We start from the raw sequence: 21,390 nt of genomic DNA, 5'->3' as shown, positions 1-21,390 counted from the left end.
TTGGCGATATTGACTTGAATAGATTCTACGGTAAGTTTAATTAAATCTAAGTCAAAGTTTAATATCGGTCCCTTCCGATGCATACTGCATGCATCCAACCTGAGCTTTACTTTAACCAATGTTCTGGAAAGAACATAGTATTTCTCCAAATACAAGTAAACTCTTGTTGTAGATTATCATATCAGTAAAACCTTGTGTCTGATAAATCTAGGAAACTTTATTCACATAGTCATGTTTACTTTCCAATGTGTTGACGGCACAATAAACAGGATCAAGTATGTGAAAAGGGTTTCAGATGAATTTATACTTTATGTACATATAATCATGAAATAAATCATGTGAACCATGCAACATTAAATGTTATTTCTGATCTATATTAATAAGTAAATCTGATTATATTGAAATGAGTTTTATTTAGGGCATAAAACCCAACAAACTCCCACTTGCACTAATATAAAACAAAAAAGTGTGTTTCAAATAATCTCAACACCTTGATATACAAATCAAGTGTAGTAGTAGTAAACTCCTCGTAGTAGGATCTGAAAGGTTGAATTAACCACAACCTTTTCTCCACTATTACTCTTCCTTTAATCACAAAATCATTGATAATGTGAAATTCCTCTCTATATGTCTACTCTCTTGGGATACTGGATTCTATATCTTTGGCAACTACTTTTGGTTAATCAGGAAATTAACACTAGTAGTTTAGGCAATTTGGAATGGTGCCAAAAATGTATAGAACTTTCCTTAGACTGAATAAGTACCTTTCCTGCAACCTTAACATTCAGTCCCTCTCTGGTAGACCTAGAGACTTCAGATAGGTTTTTACACTTCTCCAAAATCACTATTCCACCCCCAGAGTAATCACCATCTTATCAGAAAGATTTACTAGCACAAAGGCAAATTTCGAAATCTGATATGGTGTAGTCTAAGAGTTTTAAACACACCCTTATAGACTAACATATAGTTCCTCTTCTTAATCTTAAGATTTACTTGATTGTCTTCCAATGTTCTTCTCCTGGATTAATCTGATACCTACTCATTACTCCCACTCAACAGCAGGTGTCTGGTCTAAGGCATACAAAAGCATATCTAAGACCTCTTACTGTTGATATAAGAAATTCTTTCATGACTTTATCTTTTCTGGAATAGTTAAGACTTTTCCTTAGATAAATAAAATCTATACCTAAGAAGTTGTGAAGCTTCTATTGATTGCCATTAGAAAGAAAATGCTTCAGCATCTTATTAAAGTAAGTTGCTTGCATTAGAGTAAGTAATTACCAGGTATACCACAAGCCATAGGTTTAGATAAACTCAAACCTATAATACTAGGAACAGAAAGTTTTGTTAAGTCCATTGAATAGACTTATAAACGAAATTTCCTTTTATGTCCTTGTAATAGAAAACTTTAGGTTACTCCATGTGAATGGGTTAAACCATAGTTCTATTGGCTTTCTTCTTAGTTTCTTATCTTGACAATCCATTACTTGTTTAAACTCACAATGGATTTTAATCACTAGTGTCTCCCAAGTCAAGCAACCCTTCGAGCTGAATCTTTAATTCCTTAAGTTCAGCTGGAGCCATTCTATACGGGGCTTTTGGAAACCGGTTCCACTCCTGGTGCCAAATCTATCACGAAGTCAATCTCCTGCTGAGGTGGTAACCCTGGAAGTTCTTCGTGAAAAACATCCAAAAATTCCCGAACCACTTTGATGTCCTCTGGCCGAATGGTATTTGGCCGGGGTGGTGTCCACCACCACGGCCAGAAACCCAAAAAAACCGCCATGCAATAAATCTCTAGATGACATGGCCGAAATCACCGGGATCCGAGATCCCTGAACTGAACCAACAAACACGAATGGTTCTTCACTTTCCGGTTGGAAGATCACCATCTTCCTTTTACAATCTATACTCGCTGAATATTTAGATAGGAAATCCATTCCTAAAATAATGTCAAACTCAGCTAGACTCATCTCTATCAAGTCAGCACTTAACTCTCTACCATCTATCCTGATCGGCATAGACCTAATCCACCTGTTGGAGATAACCAATTCTCCGCCAGGTAATAGGGTTCCAAACCCTGATGGGCTGGCATCTGCATCAGCCTGAGTGATGGCGAACACCCTGGCTGGAGTGGGTATCGCCGAAGCTCTCGGTGCCTCTGAGCGGAGCTGGGGACAGTCCCTCTTGAAGTGTCCGGGCATGCCACAGTGAAAGCATCCCTGACCTTTACACTCACCCCGATGGTGCCTTTTGCAGCTAGGGCACTCGGGATAGGAGAATCGGGTCTCAGTACCACCAGGACGACTCCCTCTGTTCTGGTTCCCCCAAAACCTCCTGTTCTGACTCGAGCCACCGGAAGCAGTGGGTGCTCTCTTTCTCTGATAAATGACCGAACCACTACTCCCCCTACTAAAGCCTGATGCAGGAGGGGTAGGAGCCCCGCCACTCGCCGGACTGCTAGCTGACTCCGACATACACCCAACTGCGCCCTCAGCTCGCAGTGCCTTCTCCACCATCTGAGCATAGGTGGTGTTGTCGTCCGTGGTGATCATCAAATCATGTTTGATCTTCGCATTTAAACCATCAAGATACTTCTCTTTATTGCTGAAGTCGGTTGGCACAATTCCCGAGGCTAACCTCGCCAACCGGTCAAACTGAGTAGTATACTCGGTGATGCTCATGTTCTCACGCTGGGTCAGGTGAGCGAACTCTTTCCTCTTGGCGCTTCTGACCGCCTCATTATAATACTTGGCGTTGAAGAGTTCCTGGAACCTTTCCCAGGTCATGGTGGTGACGTCGTGAATCTGAGACACCGTGTCCCACCAGACCAGAGCGTCCTCCTGAAACTGAAAAGTGGCACACACCACTCTGTCATTACCGGTGACACCCATGAAATTCAGGATCTTGGTAATCACCGTCAGCCACTGTTCGGCTTTCATTACATCCGGACCTCCCAAGAAAACCGGAGGTGCTTGCTTCCGGAACCGCTCATACAGAGGTTCCAATCTATTGACCGCCACCACTATCTCGGCCTGGGCAGCAGGGGCAAGTGCCACTGGAACTACGGGCACTGGAACTGCAGGAGCACCCTGCTGTCTCAACCTCTGAATCTCGAGGTCCTGCTCTTCAATCTGGGCTTGCATTTCCGCAAACCTTACCTCCCAATTCTGGGCTCCCTGATCGGCTGGGGGAGCCTGGGCAGCCTGTGGCAGGTTCTCATCACCCCGACCACGAGCCCTGCCTCGGGGACCTCTACCTCGGCCCCTAACAGGTGGGGGAAACTGAGCTCCCTGACCTTGATTCGACCCTACAGAGTTGCCCTGACTCCTGGTAGTCCGCCTGGCATCCATCTGATTAGAACCGCCTGCGAAACCAAGAGTTGGCATATCAGGTCGTATTCAAGGAGAGCTTACTAATGCCGCTTAATTTGGAAATTAAAAACGAAACATGCGCCTATTCTACTATCAGGCTACTAACATGCTTCCTATCAGGCTTTTCTTTTTTCATAACTGAATAAAATAAACTACTAAAGCAATAAAGGCTTACTGAACCGTGAAACGAGCTAACTGCTGATGATGATTGTACATGTCGTGACGATCTTCGGAAGACAACCTGGCGGCTCTGATACCAAATTGTAACACCCTAACTAACATAGGCGTATTACGTGATTTTTAAACATGTTGTGCAGCTCGTTGCTAATCAACGAGGTTTATGAAAAACGTGATTAATTAAAATTTTTGCTTTTTAATTAAACTTATAAAATAATATTACAAAAGACTCGGGATCCCGATTACAAAATCATCTACAAAAAGAGTTAACTGTTTAAACAAAATAATTGTCGCCTAGCGACTAGTTACAAAATCAGCCTTGTTGTCCCGAGGATCGTACTCTCCAGGCCTAACCGCCCCGGCATGTACAATCTTCATAAGCTCGCTCACGGTCCATCAGCTTTAGCCTTGCCTTTACCTACACATAAACGTAGAACTGTGAGTCGACAGACTCAGTAAGAAAAGCATAATAATATTCATACATAAAACTCGGTCATGATCAGACGCCCATACCCCTGATCATAACCCTAACTGCCGTGTCCAACACGATACTGAGTCCCACTACTGCCGTGTCCAACACGGTACTGAGTCACTACTGCCGTGTCCAACACGGTACTGAGTTCTGAACGTTCATAGGGACGGTACTATTGACACGTAATAGCCTGATCGGTCGAACCGGTCATACTCCGGCTGCTGGTCATGCTCCAGCCTGTACCGACGTGTTACTATATCCACCTGATCGGTCGAACCGGTCATACTCCGGCTTCTGGTCATACTCCAGCCTATACCGACGGGATACGTCAATAGTACGGAACCACCAACCAAGTGTTAGCCTGATCGGTCGAACCGGTCATACTCATTTCTTGGTCATACTCCAGCCTGTACCGACGTGACAGGGTTGGATGGTTCGAAGCAAACATACATAACTAATGTAATCTAACAGGCTTCCTACATGCACGCTAAACATGTAATCTACATATGCATACTGTTATACTAATCTTACCTGGATTCCGAATTCAGGTGTGCCGGTCAACCTGACTGGAACTTTAACTGCGCGGCGAAGTACAGGCTCCTAAACCATAAAAATCACAACACTATAAGTGATACGCTAAATCACTTCCCGGGGACTTAAACTAGGAACTAAAAGTTTCCCTATCGATAAAAAGCATGGCAATACCCCCAAAAACATAAAAACGAGGAAAACTAGGGTCCCTGAATTTTCCCCAACCGGTAGACCGGTTGCCCAACCGGAATTCCGGTTCTGGGAAAATTCAGAACCCCATCCGGAATTCCGGATGCACAACCGGAATTCCGGTTCCTCGCAGGCAGCAACAATCAAAAATTCATATCTTGCTCAAATCAACTCCAAATCATCTCAAACCTTCCAGACCTATTTCATATAACCCCTAGAACATTTCTAAGGCATCAAAACCACCCAGATTGCACATAATCAAAAATCACCATCAGAGCTCAAGCTTTGAGTTCTAAACTCAAACTTGAGCAAACCTAGCTAGCATGCAATCAAATCCATCTAAACTTACTTAAACATGCTTAGAATAGCTTCTGAAACAACCATAAACTTCAACAACATCACAGCAACAGATTAAACAATTTTCATGTTGAAAACCAAACTTTTGCATAAGAAAACTCTAGCATGCTCAACCTAAGAATCATACTCCACAAGTAGCTTAATTAACATCTAATAATCATGCTTTAAACCTCAGAAAATAACCACAAAATAGAGCAGCAACAACAACCAAAACTCATGCATGCATCATCAACTTTTCAAACTTTTTCTAAGAAAATAAGGGAAGAAAGCTAGAAATCACATACCACAATCAAGAGATCACTAGAGTTTTGCAAACAAAGCTTGAATCACCAAAGAAAAATCCAGCCCTTGCACACCCCCAACCAGCCGAGAGAGAGAGAGAGGAAAAGAGAGTGTGTGATTTTGAAATTTTCCTATTTTTGACTAAGTGTTGAAAATGTGAAAAGAAAATGAACTTTAAAGCATATTACACTTACTTTCAGCCAAATAAAGCATAATTAAACATTTATTTTTCATTTAACGAAATCATAAAAAGACAAAATATCATTGGGGCAAAAAGACCATTTTGCCCCTCCACACCAAAATCACATAAATAACTCTAAAGGGGTATTTTTGGAAAATTCTAAATTCCCGGCCATTCCCGACATTCCCAATGTCTAATAACCCGTCCCAAACTACTAACATACTAAGTTGTGATTTCTACTTAGCCAAACACCGGGTTCCAAAATACCGGGCACCGGAATGCAAAATTATGCAAACTACTACATGACATAAAAATGCATCTCTGAATTCAATAAATAACAGTATAATAAATTATTTAAATGGCTATAAATAATTTTCATAATTAATCATAATTAACTGCTAATTTCCAAATTAAACTAAGCGGTCTTTACAAGTCCTCTGAGAGTGGTTTGGTTCGGTTCAACGACGTCCTGTTTCATATTTTTGTTTTCATGGGGTTAGAATTATAAGGAGTTCATTCTTTAATTAATTTTAATGTTGTGATCGTGTTTATGTGTTGAAACTAATTTAGTTTTTTTGTTTTCGGGATTCTGCTAGTTGTGGTACGATTATGGAAGACGGTACATGGGTGCATATGGTGGAAGCATTCAAGAAGGAGAAAATTGGTTGTGTTCAATCCGAAATTGCGGAGATAATAGACATTAAAGAAGCTTTGAGTTGGATTGCAACTCATTCGTGGGATAGAGTTATGTTGGAAACAGATAGCTTGGTGTATGTCCAATCGATTCAGAGCGGTATTTTTATGCCTTCAAAGTTTGGTCTTATTGTTCAAGATGTTCAAAAATTTCTTTTGGCTTTATCTTTTGTTGATTTGTGTTTTCTAAAACGATCTGCAAATAAGTGTTCATTGCTTGGCAAGAGACTCTTGTTTCTCTACATGTGGTGTGCTTCAGCTGAAGGATTGTTCCTCTGAAGTGCGTTATTGTTTTGAACGAATTTATTAATTAATAAATCTAATGATTTTTATTCAAAAAAAAGAAGTATTATTTTAGTATTTTTTTTTTAATTTTAATCACAACACTATAAATTAAATAAAAATATATATTTCTTTTATTATTTTTATATACAAATATAAATAATATATATTAAAAAATTTAATTATTTAATTATTTAAAAATGAAAAAAATGAAGCAAATTCAATGTTGTCTATAGTGTATTACTAAGAAACAACACTAAATTTAAGTTTTTAGTGTCTCATTGAAGATGGCGTTAGAATGATATATTTGTTTACCGGTTTGAGGTATTACATATATTTTAACATATTTTTAATCCTAGATTTTGTTGTTGTAGATTCATCATCTCGAGATCAAAATTCGAGTACACGAATTCTGAAAAAGTCCTTCTAATGGCATATTTATTATTAAACAACGAGAAGCAATGGTAAATGAATCATTTCCTTACATTTATTATTATTTTTTTTTTAATAGAATGAATTTCTTATTAAAAGGCACAAAGCCAAAGTAAGTTGCAAAGACTCAAAGAACATTCGATAAATCCGGCCACCACACTTTTATCATATCCAAGGATAAGGTAAATTTAGCAAGATTGTGATCTAAACAGTTCGCATAACGATTACAAAAGAGAAACTTAGAAACATTGACATGATTATAAATATCATAAATATTTTTAAAAACTAGGCCAAACTCAGCCAAAACAAAGTCCTTCTTCTGCAAAATATGGATAACACATTGACAATCCGATTCAGCCTCTACATTGTTGAAAACAAGGCGAAAACAGAGAAGTAGGCCATGGAGGACTTCCATAGCTTCTGCCACTAGTGGGGAAAGGGATCCCAGAGCTATAACAATTGCAGAAGCCAAACAATTACTCCAGTGATCTTGCACCACAGCCCCATACCCCATGTGTCGATCAACACATTAAACTCCCGCATCAGCATTCTGTTTCAGCTGACTACTATCAAGTGGCACCCATGGAGGAACAATCGAGCACAGAATAGGTGGAACGGGACACGCAACAAATCGAGACTTCTTTGCATTAGCTGCCTGAAAATTCTTTGTGTACTCGGAAGCCCATCCCAAAACTCCTTCAGTGTTGAGCAATTTGTTATTATGAACTCATTGATTTCTATGAAACTAATTTCTCCAAAGTAGGATTAATAAAAATTCCATCTCAACTCTAGTTAAAATCACCTCAAGTTCACAGAGAAAAGCATAAAGATTGGTGGAGGGTAAAGAGGAGGGATAACTCACAAAATGAACTCTATTAGTAATATCATGGAGACCCGAGTAGTCCCAAAAGGCGTGGAATGAAGACTCCTCCTCTAAATGACACACATGACACCATAAATTAGTAGGAACCTTATGTGTAGCCAGATTACATTTTGTAGGGAACCAATCTAAACAAGCCTTCTATATAAACACTTTAATCTTCGGAGGGATAGTGAGACTCCAAATGTAATTCCACTAAGAACAAGGCTCTGAAGAAGAGTCAAAATGACCCCTTCTCAGAAGCCTAATAGAATTCCAGTAGCCACTTTTCACAATATACTAGTTATAGTGCCAAATGAGATGATCTTGAGAATTGTGACTTTGAGGAATGGATAAAATCTGCCTAGCTTCATCATCAGAGAACAAGTCATCAATCAACTAACCTTTCCACTCCCCATTCTCATGAATGAAATCACTAACCATGGTTATCACATGATGGCCACCAAAAGAATAAGTAAGAGCAGCAGACCTTTTAGGAATCCATACGCGAGATTTTATGTTAACATTTCTACCATCACCTATGAGCCAATGAGTTCCATCTTCTTAAAGTTCATGACCCCAAATGATACTTTTCTAAATGTACGAAGCCTTTGAAGTTTCAGCTGCATTGAGAAAATCGCAATTAGGAAAATAAATCCATTTCATGACTCTTGCTGCCAAGGAATTTAGAACAGAATAAAACCTCCATGCCTACTTAGCCAAAAGAGCTTTATTAAACACAAATAAATCGCAGAATCCCATTCCACTATTAGACTTGTCCCAACATAATCTCTCACAAGTACATCAATGCATCTTCTGATTATCATCATCCCCACCCCACCAGAAATGAGCACAAAGTCGGTGAAGTTCCTAAACCAATTTTACAGGAAGATGAAAAAGATTCATGGAATAAGTGGGGGATGGTTTGGATGACAGCTTGAGGAGCACTTTTCTTCCACTAGCAAATAAATACTTAGACTTCCAACCAAAGAACTTATTGATTGGAATAAATTAGACTTACTGTGACCTACGAAACAAAGAAGTCCCAAATGCTTTTCATGACAAGGAAGACATTGAACCCCTAGCAAAGCTGCCAAATTATCTTTCATACCTCGAGAGACACCCGAAGAAAAGCAAACAGAAGACTTGGAAAGACTGAGCAACTGACCTGAAGCACGTTCATAACAACCCATAATTTCTCTGAATCTAGCACAACTCTCCTTTGAAGCTTTGAGGAAGAAGAAACTATCATCAGCAAATAACAAGTGAGAAACCATCGGGCCCCATCTCCCACAAGGCAACCCATGAAGCCTACCCAAATAAATCATTTTTTTATAATAGCTGAAAGTCCTTCAACACTAATAAGAAACAAAAAAGGAGAAAGTAGAACACCTTGGCAAAGATCCCCAGAAGGGATAATGTTTCCCACCAAATTCCCATTGACATTAATGGACTATCGTACCGAAGAGATATATGTACTAGATTAACCCATAACTCAAGAAAACCCAGCCGCTTCATCGTTCCTTCAATGAAACCCCACTCAATTTTGTCATAAGCCTTAGCCATATCAGCTTTGAGAGCCACGAATCCTTTTTTGCCCCTTTTGTGTCTTTTAATGAGATTCAAGCATTCAAAACCAATCATGGAATTATTAGTGATAAGCCTATCTAGAATGAAAGCACTTTGCTCCTAAAAAATTAGATCACCCTAAATATCACGAAGTTGGTTAGTCATCATCTTCATAATTATTTTGTAAATCATATTACAAAGGCTTATGGGAGGAAAATCAGTAGTTCTGCACGTCTCCTTCAATTTTAGAATCAAGCAAATAGAAGTATTATTGATACAAGCCACTGACCATTACCATTAAGGAACTCAAGAGCCATTTTACAAATATTTGGGCCAACCGTAGCCCAAAACTTCTAGTAGAAACCAACTCCCATACCGTTGATTCTTGGACTTTTATAGGGATTCATTTGAAACAAAGCAAACTTAATATCAAAATTGGAAAAAAGGAACAAGAAGTAAGTTAGCCATATCCAGTGAGACCTTAGAAGGTACAAGGTCCAAGACTCTCTGCATATCACTCAGCGTAAGGGAATCAGAAGAAAAAAGATTATTAAAGTACTAAATAAACTCCAATTCTATACCCCTGGGCGAAAGTTACATTTATTTATTTAATTTATTAAATTTAGGAAATGGAAAACTTGATTAAATAAGGGAGAAAAGAAAGGGAAGACTTCTTCTATCAATTTTTCAAGGAGTTCCATTAAGGGTAATGACTTTTATTTATTTTTATTTTATCTTTTAATATTAAATTTATAATGATAATTTTATCTTTTAAAATATGTCTTACAAAATAACTACCATATATTGTAGTTTAACTCAAAAGGGTAATTTAATCAATTTAAGCATTTCGATTACATTTCCTGATATTGTAAACAAGATAAATCACTATCAAACCATTTCCAAACAGTTTTAGTAAACAACATATTACAAATATTGATTCTGATTATTTTTTTTATTTATTTCGTTATATTTTTTTTATTAATTTATGTCAATTCTGAATACTGGGTAGTAAATGTGCCATTAGATAGGCCTTCTTATAATAATATTTTCTTGTGTTTGAATTAAATTGAAAAAAGGATTATATGTGACTCAAAGCATTGTATAATAGGGTGCATGGATTTAGATGACTGAATTACAGGAAGAAATCCTCTACTTTTTTTTTTCTTTTTTTTTGACAAAAAAAGCCATCTACTTTTTATTAGTTGCAATTTTGAATATTAACTGTGTTAAAGGAAGTATTTAATGTTATTTTGTAGAGAGTGTTTGGATTTGTCCTTGTTTGAAGTTAGCTTGTATTAGAGTTAGGTAGTTAAAGATTGATTATGTGTAAAAAGTTAATTAGGAGCTAGTGTCATTACTTCCTTACAAATTAGTTCCTTACAAACATAATTGATTCACTTTCAATATACAATTTAGATATTTTCAGCAATACTTTTTTTAATCTATTTTTCCTATTGTTACAGAATGAAATACTTATGGGTAGTTTAGTCATGGTCTATTATGAGGTGTCTCCAAAGTTGTTGGAAAATTTTATTCCAGAGGTAACAAAGCCAACTGTACAACCAATATCATTAGGCCTGATTGTGTGAAGATTCTTTTTGCTCTGTAATGATTGTAGCACGTGTAAGGCTAAGATTGTATCATTGTATTACTCATTGTATTACCCTGCTTCTATAAATGAAATGCTCACTATCAAACTCAAATTGAGCTGATCAATTAAATTCATTTTATCCTGAAATTTAACTTGGTATCAGAGCGCCTCCTTGCCAACATAATGTCGATTCCCCAGGATTAGTCAAGTGCAACAAATGTTGGTGATCAGACTCCAGTATCGACAATGGTTCAGACACCATCTGCATCAAGCCCTGCTCCGATCGCAACTCCGTTCAGCAACAGGTTGAGCCAACCCTTCTCCTTGAAGCTCGACAGAAACAATTTTCCTTTGTGGAAAATAATGGTGAACACCATCATAAGAGGACACCGTTTGGAAGGCTTCATAAACGGTACTTGACTAGCTCCATTTGAGTTCATTCCCACGGGTACACTAGTCGAAGAAGTACTTGGATCTGGTATGGATCTAAATCCAGATTATGAAACATGGCTTGTACATGATCAACTCTTAATGGGTTGGTTGTATGGGTCAATGACGAAGCCATTGCTTCTGAGGTTATGGGGTGTCAATCTGCCCTTGCTTTGTGGAATGCTCTTGAAGAACTTTATGGAGCACACTCTCAAGCCAACATGGATGATTTAAGAACAAAGATACAGGTTACTCAAAAAGGGTCTCAGTCCATGGCAGACTACTTAAAGATGAAAAGAATGTGGGCAGATTCCTTGGCCTTAGCATGTGAGCCCTATCCTGAGAGACACTTAATCTCTAATGTTCTTTCTGGTCTTGATGCAGAGTACCTCTTCATTGTTGTGCTAATTGAATCGCAGGCTAACCTATCTTGGCAACAGCTGCAAAGCTCACTTCTCAGCTTTGACAGTAGACTCAAAAGGCTCAATGTTATCTCTACAAATAGCAAACTCGTGGGTAATGCTACTGCTAACTTTGCATAGAAGTCAGACTCTAGTGGATCTAACAATAATGGAGGTCAGAGAAGATTCAATCCCAACCAGAATCATGGTAGAGGTCAGCAGCAAACTGGAGGAAACACTAGAGGTGGAAGCTATAGAGGTTGAGGTCGTGGAGCTAGAGGAAATGGGTCAAAACCCACTTGTCAAGTGTGTGGAAAATATAGCCACTCTGTAGCAATCTGTTACAACAGATATGATGAGAGTTATATGGGATAGCAGCTTAATACTGATGGGAATCAAGACAAGCAGTTCTCAGCACCTATAGCCACACCAGAAATGCTTAATGATGAGTCATGGTATGTTGATAGTGGTGTGAGTAACCACTTGACCTCAGACCCCAACAAGATCTAAACTAAAGCTAAATATGAGGATAATGAGTTGATTATAATTGGTGATGGCAGTCAACTGCCAATCTCTCACATTGGTACAAGTTCTCTTCAAACCAATACCTCAAAACCTTTGCTGTTGAATAATATGCTACATGTTCCCAATATTTCAAAAAATCTTATTAGTGTTTCATAACTTACACCTGATAATAATTTTTTTATGGAATTTTTCTCTGGTTCTTATTGTGTGAAGGATCAAAGAACAGGGAAGGTGGTTCTGGAAGAGACTCTTAAAGATGGCTTGTATCAACTCAACCCTCTTCCACAGTCATAACATATCCATTCTCCTTTCTTTGCTGTTGCCATAAACAAACCACTAGTAGCCTTAGCTAGTCATCATTCCCTAAAAGACATTTGGCATAGATGTTTAGGACACCCTTCTGTAAATCTGTTCAATCAAGTTCTAAAAATGTCAAATGTAAAGTTTCCTATTAATGAAGTTCAACATTTCTGTGATGCTTGTCAGTATAGTAAAATCTCATGCTCTACCATTGCAAAATTCTCAAGCCAAAGCTGCTAACATACTTGACTTAATCCATACAAATCTATGGGGACCTGCTCCCATAGCTTCACACACTAACTTCACATACTACATCCACTTTCTTGATGATCATAGCAGATATACGTGGCTGTATTTACTTAAGAGTAAATCTGATGCCCTTGTTACCTTTGTTCAATTCAAGAACATGGTTGAAACTCAGTTTGGTAGGAAGATTAAAAAGTTAAGAAGTGATTCAGGTGGGAAGTACCAAGCTTCTAATGACTTGGTTGCTCAAAATGGCATTCTCTTTAATCGCTCATGTCCTAACACATCGACTCAAAACGGTCAAGCAGAGCGTAAGCATCGACATATTATTGAGACATGTCTGACACTTTTAGCACAGGCTGTAATGCCTCAAAAGTACTGGTCTATTAATGCATTTCAGACTGCCATGTACTTAATTAATCATCTACCTACTCCTATACTCAATCACCAAACTCCCTATAAGATCATACATTCAAAGAAATCAGACTACAAGCAGCTAAAAGTATTCAGGTCAGCCTATTTTCCTTGTTTAAAGATCTACCAAACTCATAAATTTTAGTACCACTCCACAAAATGTGTGAACCTAGGATTTAATGACGTGCATAAAGGCTATACATGTCTTAGCTCTCATGGGAGAATCTATATTTCTAGACATGTCGTATTTAATGAAAAAGAATACCCATGCCAACATGGTTTCTTCAATAATTATCAACCAAAAAAGGAAGTCATTGTCACTACTCCACACTCTTGGGTCAATCTTCCTTTCAACACAATGCCATCTCAGTCTCCTGCAGAATCATCATCTCAGACTCTTTCCTCACAAAACCAGGTACATTTGCATCCTATCCTGACTATGGCTCTCCCATATCTGCTATGCCTAATATTGACTCAGATTCAGATTTGACTCCAATGCAATCTCCTAGTTTTACTTCTGCCAGTTCTGCATCTAGTCAACACACACTAAACCTTGAAGAACCTGAAACAGCTTAAGCTTCAGTTGAAGTAACTGCTACTAATCCTCAACCAACTGAGTAGCAGCAGCCACAACATCCCAAGATTACTAGTGGAAAAACTGGGATATTCAAGCCACGAATTCTACTGTCAAAAGTTACTGCTACAGGTGATCTTTATGAGCCTCGCACTGTTCAAGAGGTACTTAGTCACAAGGGGTGGAATTCAGCAATGAGTACTGAGATGGTAGCCCTCTAGAAGAACAAAACCTGGTACTTAGTACCTCCTCCACCTTACTACAATGTTGTTGGAAATAAGTGGGTCTATAAGATTAAGTTGAATGCAGATGGATCAGTTCAATGAGTCAAAGCTCGCCTTGTTGCCAAGGGCTTTCATCAGACCTGGAGCGGATTTTAAAAAGACATTTAGTCTAGTAATCAAAGCTTCAACAGTTAGAGTTATCTTGACTATTGTTGTAGCTAAAAATTGGGACATAAGACAACTTGACATAAACAATGTCTTTTTAAATGGCACCTTGGATGAAGATGTCTATATGGTTTAGCCTTAAGGTTTCGAAGATCCCAATAAGCCTCATTATGTATGCAAGCTACAAATGTCTATCTACGGGTTGAAATAAGCTCCTATGGCTTGGTATGAACAACTCAAAACAATGTTGCTGCAGTGGAACTTTCTGAATTGAAGGGCTAATTCGTCCTTCTTTTTGCTGAAGTAATATGACTATGTGATAATGGTTCTAATCTACGTCGATGACATCATTGTCACAGGGAATAAATCACACAAGTTAGAGAATTTTATATCACGGTTGAACAACACATTCTCCCTTAAAGATCTAGGAGTTCTGCACTACTTCCTAGGAATTGAGGTTTTTAGAGATGATACAGGATTATACTTGTCACAAGGGAAATACATCTCTAAGTTACTTCAAAGAGTTAACATGTCAAATTTGAAACCTAGTACAACTCCTATGACAGCGAACAAAACCTTATCAATCAACGATGGTGAGCCCATGACCGATCCATCTCAGTATAGAAGCATCATAGGTGCACTCTAAAATCTGAGCCACACACTATCCGATATTTCTTTTGTTGTGAACAAACTTAGTTTCTAAAATGTCCTACCAATGTGCATTGGAATGCAACCAAACATGTTCTGAGGTATCTCAAGGGCACGATGCAGCATGGTATACACATATCACCAAGTTGTAGGCTCTCTCTTATAGGATTCACTGATGCCGACTGGGCATGTTTCCCAGATGACCGAAGATCCATAGCTAGTTACTGTGTTTTCTTGGGAGATTCACTCATTTCATGGTCCTCCAAGAAATAAACAGTGGTAGCACGATCCAGTACCGAATCTGAATACAAGGCCTTGTCTCACTTAGCTACTGAACTCACTTGGATTCAAGAGCTACTCAAAGAAATGAGGTTTAAACTGCCAGCACCTCCTGTCATTTGGTGTGACAACATGAGTGCAAGTGCACTTGCTGCTAATCCAATTTATCATGCTAGAACCAAGAATATTGAATTGGATATTCATTTTGTCAGAGATAAGGTTCCACAAAAATAGCTGGAAGTTCGATATATACTGTCCCATGATCAAGTTTCAGACTATCTGACTAAGGGTCTTTCACACACTCGGTTTCAGTTCTTAGTCGGCAAGCTTGGAGTGATTGCATCACCCTCGCGCTTGAGGGGTGGTGTTACAGAATGAAATACTCAGGGGTAGTTTAGTCATGGTCTATTATGAGGTATCTCCAAAGTTGTTGGAATATTTTATTCCCGAGGTAACAAACCCAGCTGTACAACCAATATCGTTAGGCCTGATTGTGGGAAGATTCTTTTTGCTCTGTAATGATTGTAACACGTGTGAGGCTAAGATTGTATCACTATATTACTCATTATATTCCCCTGCTTCTATAAATGAAATGCTCACTATCAGACTCAAATTGAGCTGATCAATTAAATTCATTTTGCCCTGAAATTTAAACTCTCCTTCTATAGTGATTCAAACTCTCCTTCATTGTTCTTCATCCAATTCGAGCCTGTAGTGATAGAGTGTCATGCCCATACATAGCAAGTCAAGTACTCAATCATAGTGAGTAAGACGGTGGTAACCAAACCCGAAGGAGAGAAAGAGATCTAGGCTCAGATCTTGATAATACTCTACGAAAAAAAGGAATAAGGTTTAGAGATCTGAGTGGAAGGAGTCATTATATTCCTCTGCAATCAATGTAAGGTTTTCTAAACTCTTATGTGTTTAATTGCATTGTTTTAGATATATTTATATTTAGGATGTTAATGAAACATACTTGTTAGTAAATTTAGATCCTAGTAAAATATTCCTAACAGTTTTTGTGTGTGAGTTTTTATCTTAGTTGCTTTACGAAACTAATTTTTGTCTCAAATTTTTAACTAGTTGATAAATATAACCAATTTTTTATATTATATTTGAGTAATTGTGTGTTATTATTTGTGTTTATTTATTTTTTTATGAAATTGATTTTTTTTCATATTAATGCCTCAATATTTTTGGAATTGATCCCCACTTTTTTTTTTAAAAAAAAATTATAACCGATTTTATGAGGTATTATGTGTTATGCAGTATTTTATTGTGGAACTAATTAATTTTGTTTTTAATTTATGTTTCAGTATTTTAGGAACTGATTTTTTTTTTTTTTTTAATTGTAATCGATTTAAGTTATTGCGTGTTACTTGTTTGTATTCATTATGTTATATAACCGGTTTTATTTTAGTCATAACCGGTTTAAATTATTTTGTGTTATTTATTTTTATTCATTATAACACTGTTATATAAGTAGTTCTATTTTAATTGTAATTGGTTTGAATTATTTTGTGTTATTTGTTTTTATTCATTGTGTTACAGAACCGATTATATTTCAATTATAACTTGTTTGAGTTATTTGTTTTTATTCATTATGTTATAGAACCGGTTCTATTTTTATTTATATTTGAGACATCTACTTCTGGTGACTTTTCCAATGACTTTTCTGGCAACATTGACTTTTTCGGCGATGGTAACTTTTTCAGTAACTTTTTCGGTGACAATAACTTTTCCGATATTAGCGACTTTTTCGGCGCTGGTAATTTTTCCTGCAAAACTTATTATTACAAGTTTTATTAAATTTATTTATTCTTTTCTTATATTTTAAACTTAAATTATTTTTTAATTTCATATTTTTTACATTATTTATTTATGCCATATAAAAGTTAACTCTACTACATTTTCTCATATTTATGAAAAAATCCATTTATATATTTATTGAAGGTTCATGTAAAAACCGTACTATAAATTTTACCATATATATATATTTGATGATTCATTCTTTCTTTAATACACAAAAAAAATATGTGGATGATCATTGCAACTAGTGTTGTAAATACGAGTTAATTGGCTATTTGACACGACACGAAATCGGTACGAGTCTAAAATGCATGAGCACGACTAGACACGAAAAAATATAGGCTTAGGCACGACACAACACAATGGTATAGATTGGCACAACACGACACCAAAAATATGTCCTTAAGCACAACACAACACGAGAAGCACGATACGTAAGCACGAATAGACTAGCTCGAAAAACACGACATACAACAAGCCCGAAAACACAGCAAGACATATTAAAAAAACTTAAAATTTATTAGTAATAATAATAAGATATTAATTAATCAATTATAAATAAGTCAAAATAATAATAAAACTTAAATATAATATTGAGTATTATAGTTCTATAATTAAAACTATTTAGATATAAAAAAAATAAGATTATATATTAATTTATTTAGGGTAAATACCATTTTGAACCCTGTGTTTTGCAAAAGTTACAGATTGGACCCTGTGTTTTGTTAAATGACAAAATGGACCCTGTATTTTCTAAAATAGTAAAAATAGGACCCTGAGCTTAATTTTTGATAACTTTTTTTTTAATACAACCAACTTGAAGATAATGCTTAATACGAACAGATACAAAAAATATAAACAGTTTTGTCATATAGCACTTTTAGATCGGATTATAATTAAATTTTATTTTGACAAAAAATTAATTCAGGGTCCTATTTGTACTATTTTAGAAAATACAGGGTCCATTTTGTCATTTAACAAAACACAAGGTCCGATTGGTAACTTTTGTAAAACAGAGGGTCCAAAATGGCATTTACCCATTTATTTATAGGGTGTGATATAAAAATTTCAGTATTTATAAGTAAATATTTAAATTCCAATGATGTTAATAATTTTTTTTATATGATTATTTGTAAAATATTGTTCAAAAGTTATATAAATACAACTAAAACTTTGAAATATACATATAATTTTGTAATTGTAAATATATATATAAAAGTAAAGTACGAATTTAAGCTCGAATATGAAAATGGATTGGACTGTTTAAGAAATACGGGCCAGCACGAGCAAAGCACGATATGAATCCGAGCATGGCACAAAAATACTGTGTTAGAAAAATTAATAATAAACCCAAGATCAATTTGTATATAACATAGAACACAATAATAATATATAATAATTAGGTATGCGTACCTGATTGATCCATAGCAATTATCTCAATTCGATCCATAACAATTACTTCAATTCAATAGTGCAATACTATCAACTAAGTCTTCCTCCCTATATCTCTAAATCAGAAGCAGTTTATTTATCTGATTATCAAAATTAAGGTATACAATTGTGATGAGACAATATGTATTTATAGAGTTACGGAGGGGACTTAGCTACAAAAACCTAGTTGGACTGGGCCTGCTCATCAAAGGCTTCAGTCAACTAGAAAAGCCCACACTTCTGCTTCACCTAGAATTTACACACAGATGCTAAGCCCATTAACAATTGATCACCAACAATATGGGCTAACACAACAAAGAACTATCCAATCAACCCAAGTTTTAATAAACCCAATAAAATTTAATGTAAGCCCAAATAAAAAGTCAACATTCTCCCACTTGGGCTACATTAATTTTAATACATATATATTATATATCAAAATAATTTTATTTGAAAATGACTCATGGGTTGAACAACAAGAAAATATTTGTGGCCACTTTAAAAAAAGATAGTTCTCTGATAGCATCTCAACATACCAGTCTAATTTAACCTTTGATAATGAACTATGACAATCATATTGTGACAACATAGCACGACCCGTATTTTTCTATGGCACGCATGACACGACCCGTTTATTGAAAAATACAGATAAATACGGGTCAGACCAACATCCACGAACTTACAACACTAATTGCAACTGTGACCAGGCCCGGCGCTGGGCATAGGCGGGCTAGGCCTGTGCCTAGGGCCCACCCACCCCAGGGGCCCAAATTTTTTTTTCCTCTTTTAAAATTATACATTTTTTTTATCGATTTTGAAAAATACCATATTTTCTCTAACATAAGGGCCCAAATTTTTTTTTCCCTATGGCCCACTTTGTTTCAGGGCCGGCCCTGACTGTGACGTATGTAGGTGCATGTATAGTGTTGTGGGTTAAATGAAAATATACTTTTATTTATTTTAAATGTTAAAATAAGTTGAGTTTTAGTTAATGTTTTTGTAATTATTAAGATATATTTATAAATGAAAATATTTAATTTTGATTCAATTTATAAGTTGTAGGAATTAAAGTTTATTTTTAGTGAAAAAAATGAGAAATAAGGAAAATTGGAAGAAAATAGAAGTAAGAAAAATAAGAGATCTAAATACTATTTATTTTATTATAATTTATTTATTTTAAATATTTTATTTTTTAATATATAATAAGTAAGTAAATATATTTTTAGTATAAATTTATTATAAAGACTTTTAATCAAAACAACTTTTTCAAAAATTAGACTGTATTAGCTGTAGCTTCTCCATAAATTTTTCAATAAGTTGTTTTTGAACTATTTACCAAACACTTTTTTATCATAGTTTTTTTAAAAATCAACTTTTAATTTTTCCAAAAGCTGTCCCAAACGATCCCTAAGTTGTTTTGTGTTAGTTTTCTTGAATTGAATTGTTTCTTTGTATTTATGCATACAAGTATTTATTATTTCAGTTTCCCTTTCATTTTTATTGCAGTGCATTCAACTCAGCTATAACAATAGTTCATCAAGATGGATTACTTGGAAAAAAGAATCCAAATAGGAAGAATAGGGCAAAAGGGTATTGGAGTGGTGGATGTGATGCATGGTTTCTTCTTCAATAGCTTGTTTGCAGTTGTGGTGGTGATTAGATCAACTGTCATATGCTGATCTTCATCTCTCATTCATTGGTGAGGTTTCACATTGGGGCTATTTCAAAACTCCTTCACTACTTAACAAAAGCTTATATAATGTGTGTAAATATAATAAGTATTTGAAATGGTAATATTATTTCTTATAATAATAATAGGGAAATTTTAATTTTTTATACTTACATATACCTAATATTTTTTTTCTAAACACATAACATTTAATATTTGTGGGATATGACACATTTTGAATATTCCTAAAATACCCCCATTTACATTACTGCCTCCCCACTCTCTTCTTCTCTCTTTGTTATATAAAAAAAAAATTAAAGTGGGCATCGGGCCCTACATCGGGCCCATCGGGCCAGTCATTTGACCATCGGGCCCTACATCGGGTCCATCGGGCCAGTCCTATAAAATGAAAAAAAATTAAAAAAAATAAAGTGGGCATCTGACCATCGGGCCGACCATCGGGCCCTACATCGGGTCCATCGGGCCAGTCCTATAAAATGAAAAAAATTAAAAAAAAATAAAGTGGGCATCTGACCATCGGGCCGACCATCGGGCCCTACATCGAGCCCATCGGGCCAGTCCTATAAATAGAAATTTTTTTAAAAAAATCCAAAATGGGCATCAGACCATCGGGCCCTACATCGGGGCCTACATCGGGCCATGCATCGGGCCATGCATCGGACCATCGGGCCTTCATCTTCAAGCTCATATCAAACCAGAAAATCGGATTTTCTTGCCCAGAAAGATCACAGACCCTAGATCTACTCCATCTAACCCTAGATCTAATCAAGAATGCACATATCCAACCTAAATCTATCAACTAACAACATTTTCACCATAATCAATAAGAAAAAAAAATTAAAAAACCGAAAGGGGACAGGCTCGTCGCGTGCTCTGTGGATGGGTTCCCTCCGTGGGGTGGTGGGTTCGGTGGGTTCTTCATTCGAGTGGGGAATCGTGGATGGTGCGATTTCAAACGCGAGAGAGAGAGAGAGAGAGAGAGAGAGAGTTTAGAAATGAGGGGGGTAAAATTGGGTTTAAGTAAAAGTTATCCCATTTTACAAATTATGTATAGTTTTAGATTAGGATACCAATTTTAGTCTCTAATATGCATATATGAATAATTTCTACGAAGAATAATTCCTATGAGTTCAAGAAATTGATATGACAAAATGTAGACACTTGGACAATCTATTGCCTAATTTATTGTAAAACAAGAAGTATGATTCAACTTCAACCTAATTATGCTCCAACAATATTGGGAGTTTTGAGCCTTCAAAACTGGTA

The 21,390-nt window shown here is 36.4% G+C and overlaps 1 protein-coding gene across 1 annotated transcript; it reads right to left on the bottom strand.

The window, feature by feature from the left end:
• Window positions 1-7,499: 7,499 nt before the first annotated feature.
• Window positions 7,500-9,473, bottom strand: LOC133039357 (uncharacterized). The gene is made up of 4 exons (XM_061118232.1): window positions 9,259-9,473; window positions 8,941-9,140; window positions 8,234-8,368; window positions 7,500-7,666 (listed from the first exon to the last, which is right to left on the bottom strand). Exons 1-4 carry the CDS (start codon window positions 9,471-9,473, stop codon window positions 7,500-7,502), a joined length of 717 nt encoding a protein of 238 aa, XP_060974215.1.
• Between the last annotated feature and the right edge of the window lie 11,917 nt (window positions 9,474-21,390).

The sequence above is a fragment of the Cannabis sativa genome, chromosome 6 (genome assembly GCF_029168945.1).
Source record: "Cannabis sativa cultivar Pink pepper isolate KNU-18-1 chromosome 6, ASM2916894v1, whole genome shotgun sequence".
NCBI classification, from domain to species: domain Eukaryota; kingdom Viridiplantae; phylum Streptophyta; class Magnoliopsida; order Rosales; family Cannabaceae; genus Cannabis; species Cannabis sativa.
Note: the sequence above shows the minus strand (reverse complement) of the source record. Positions and strands in the feature narration are given on the sequence as shown.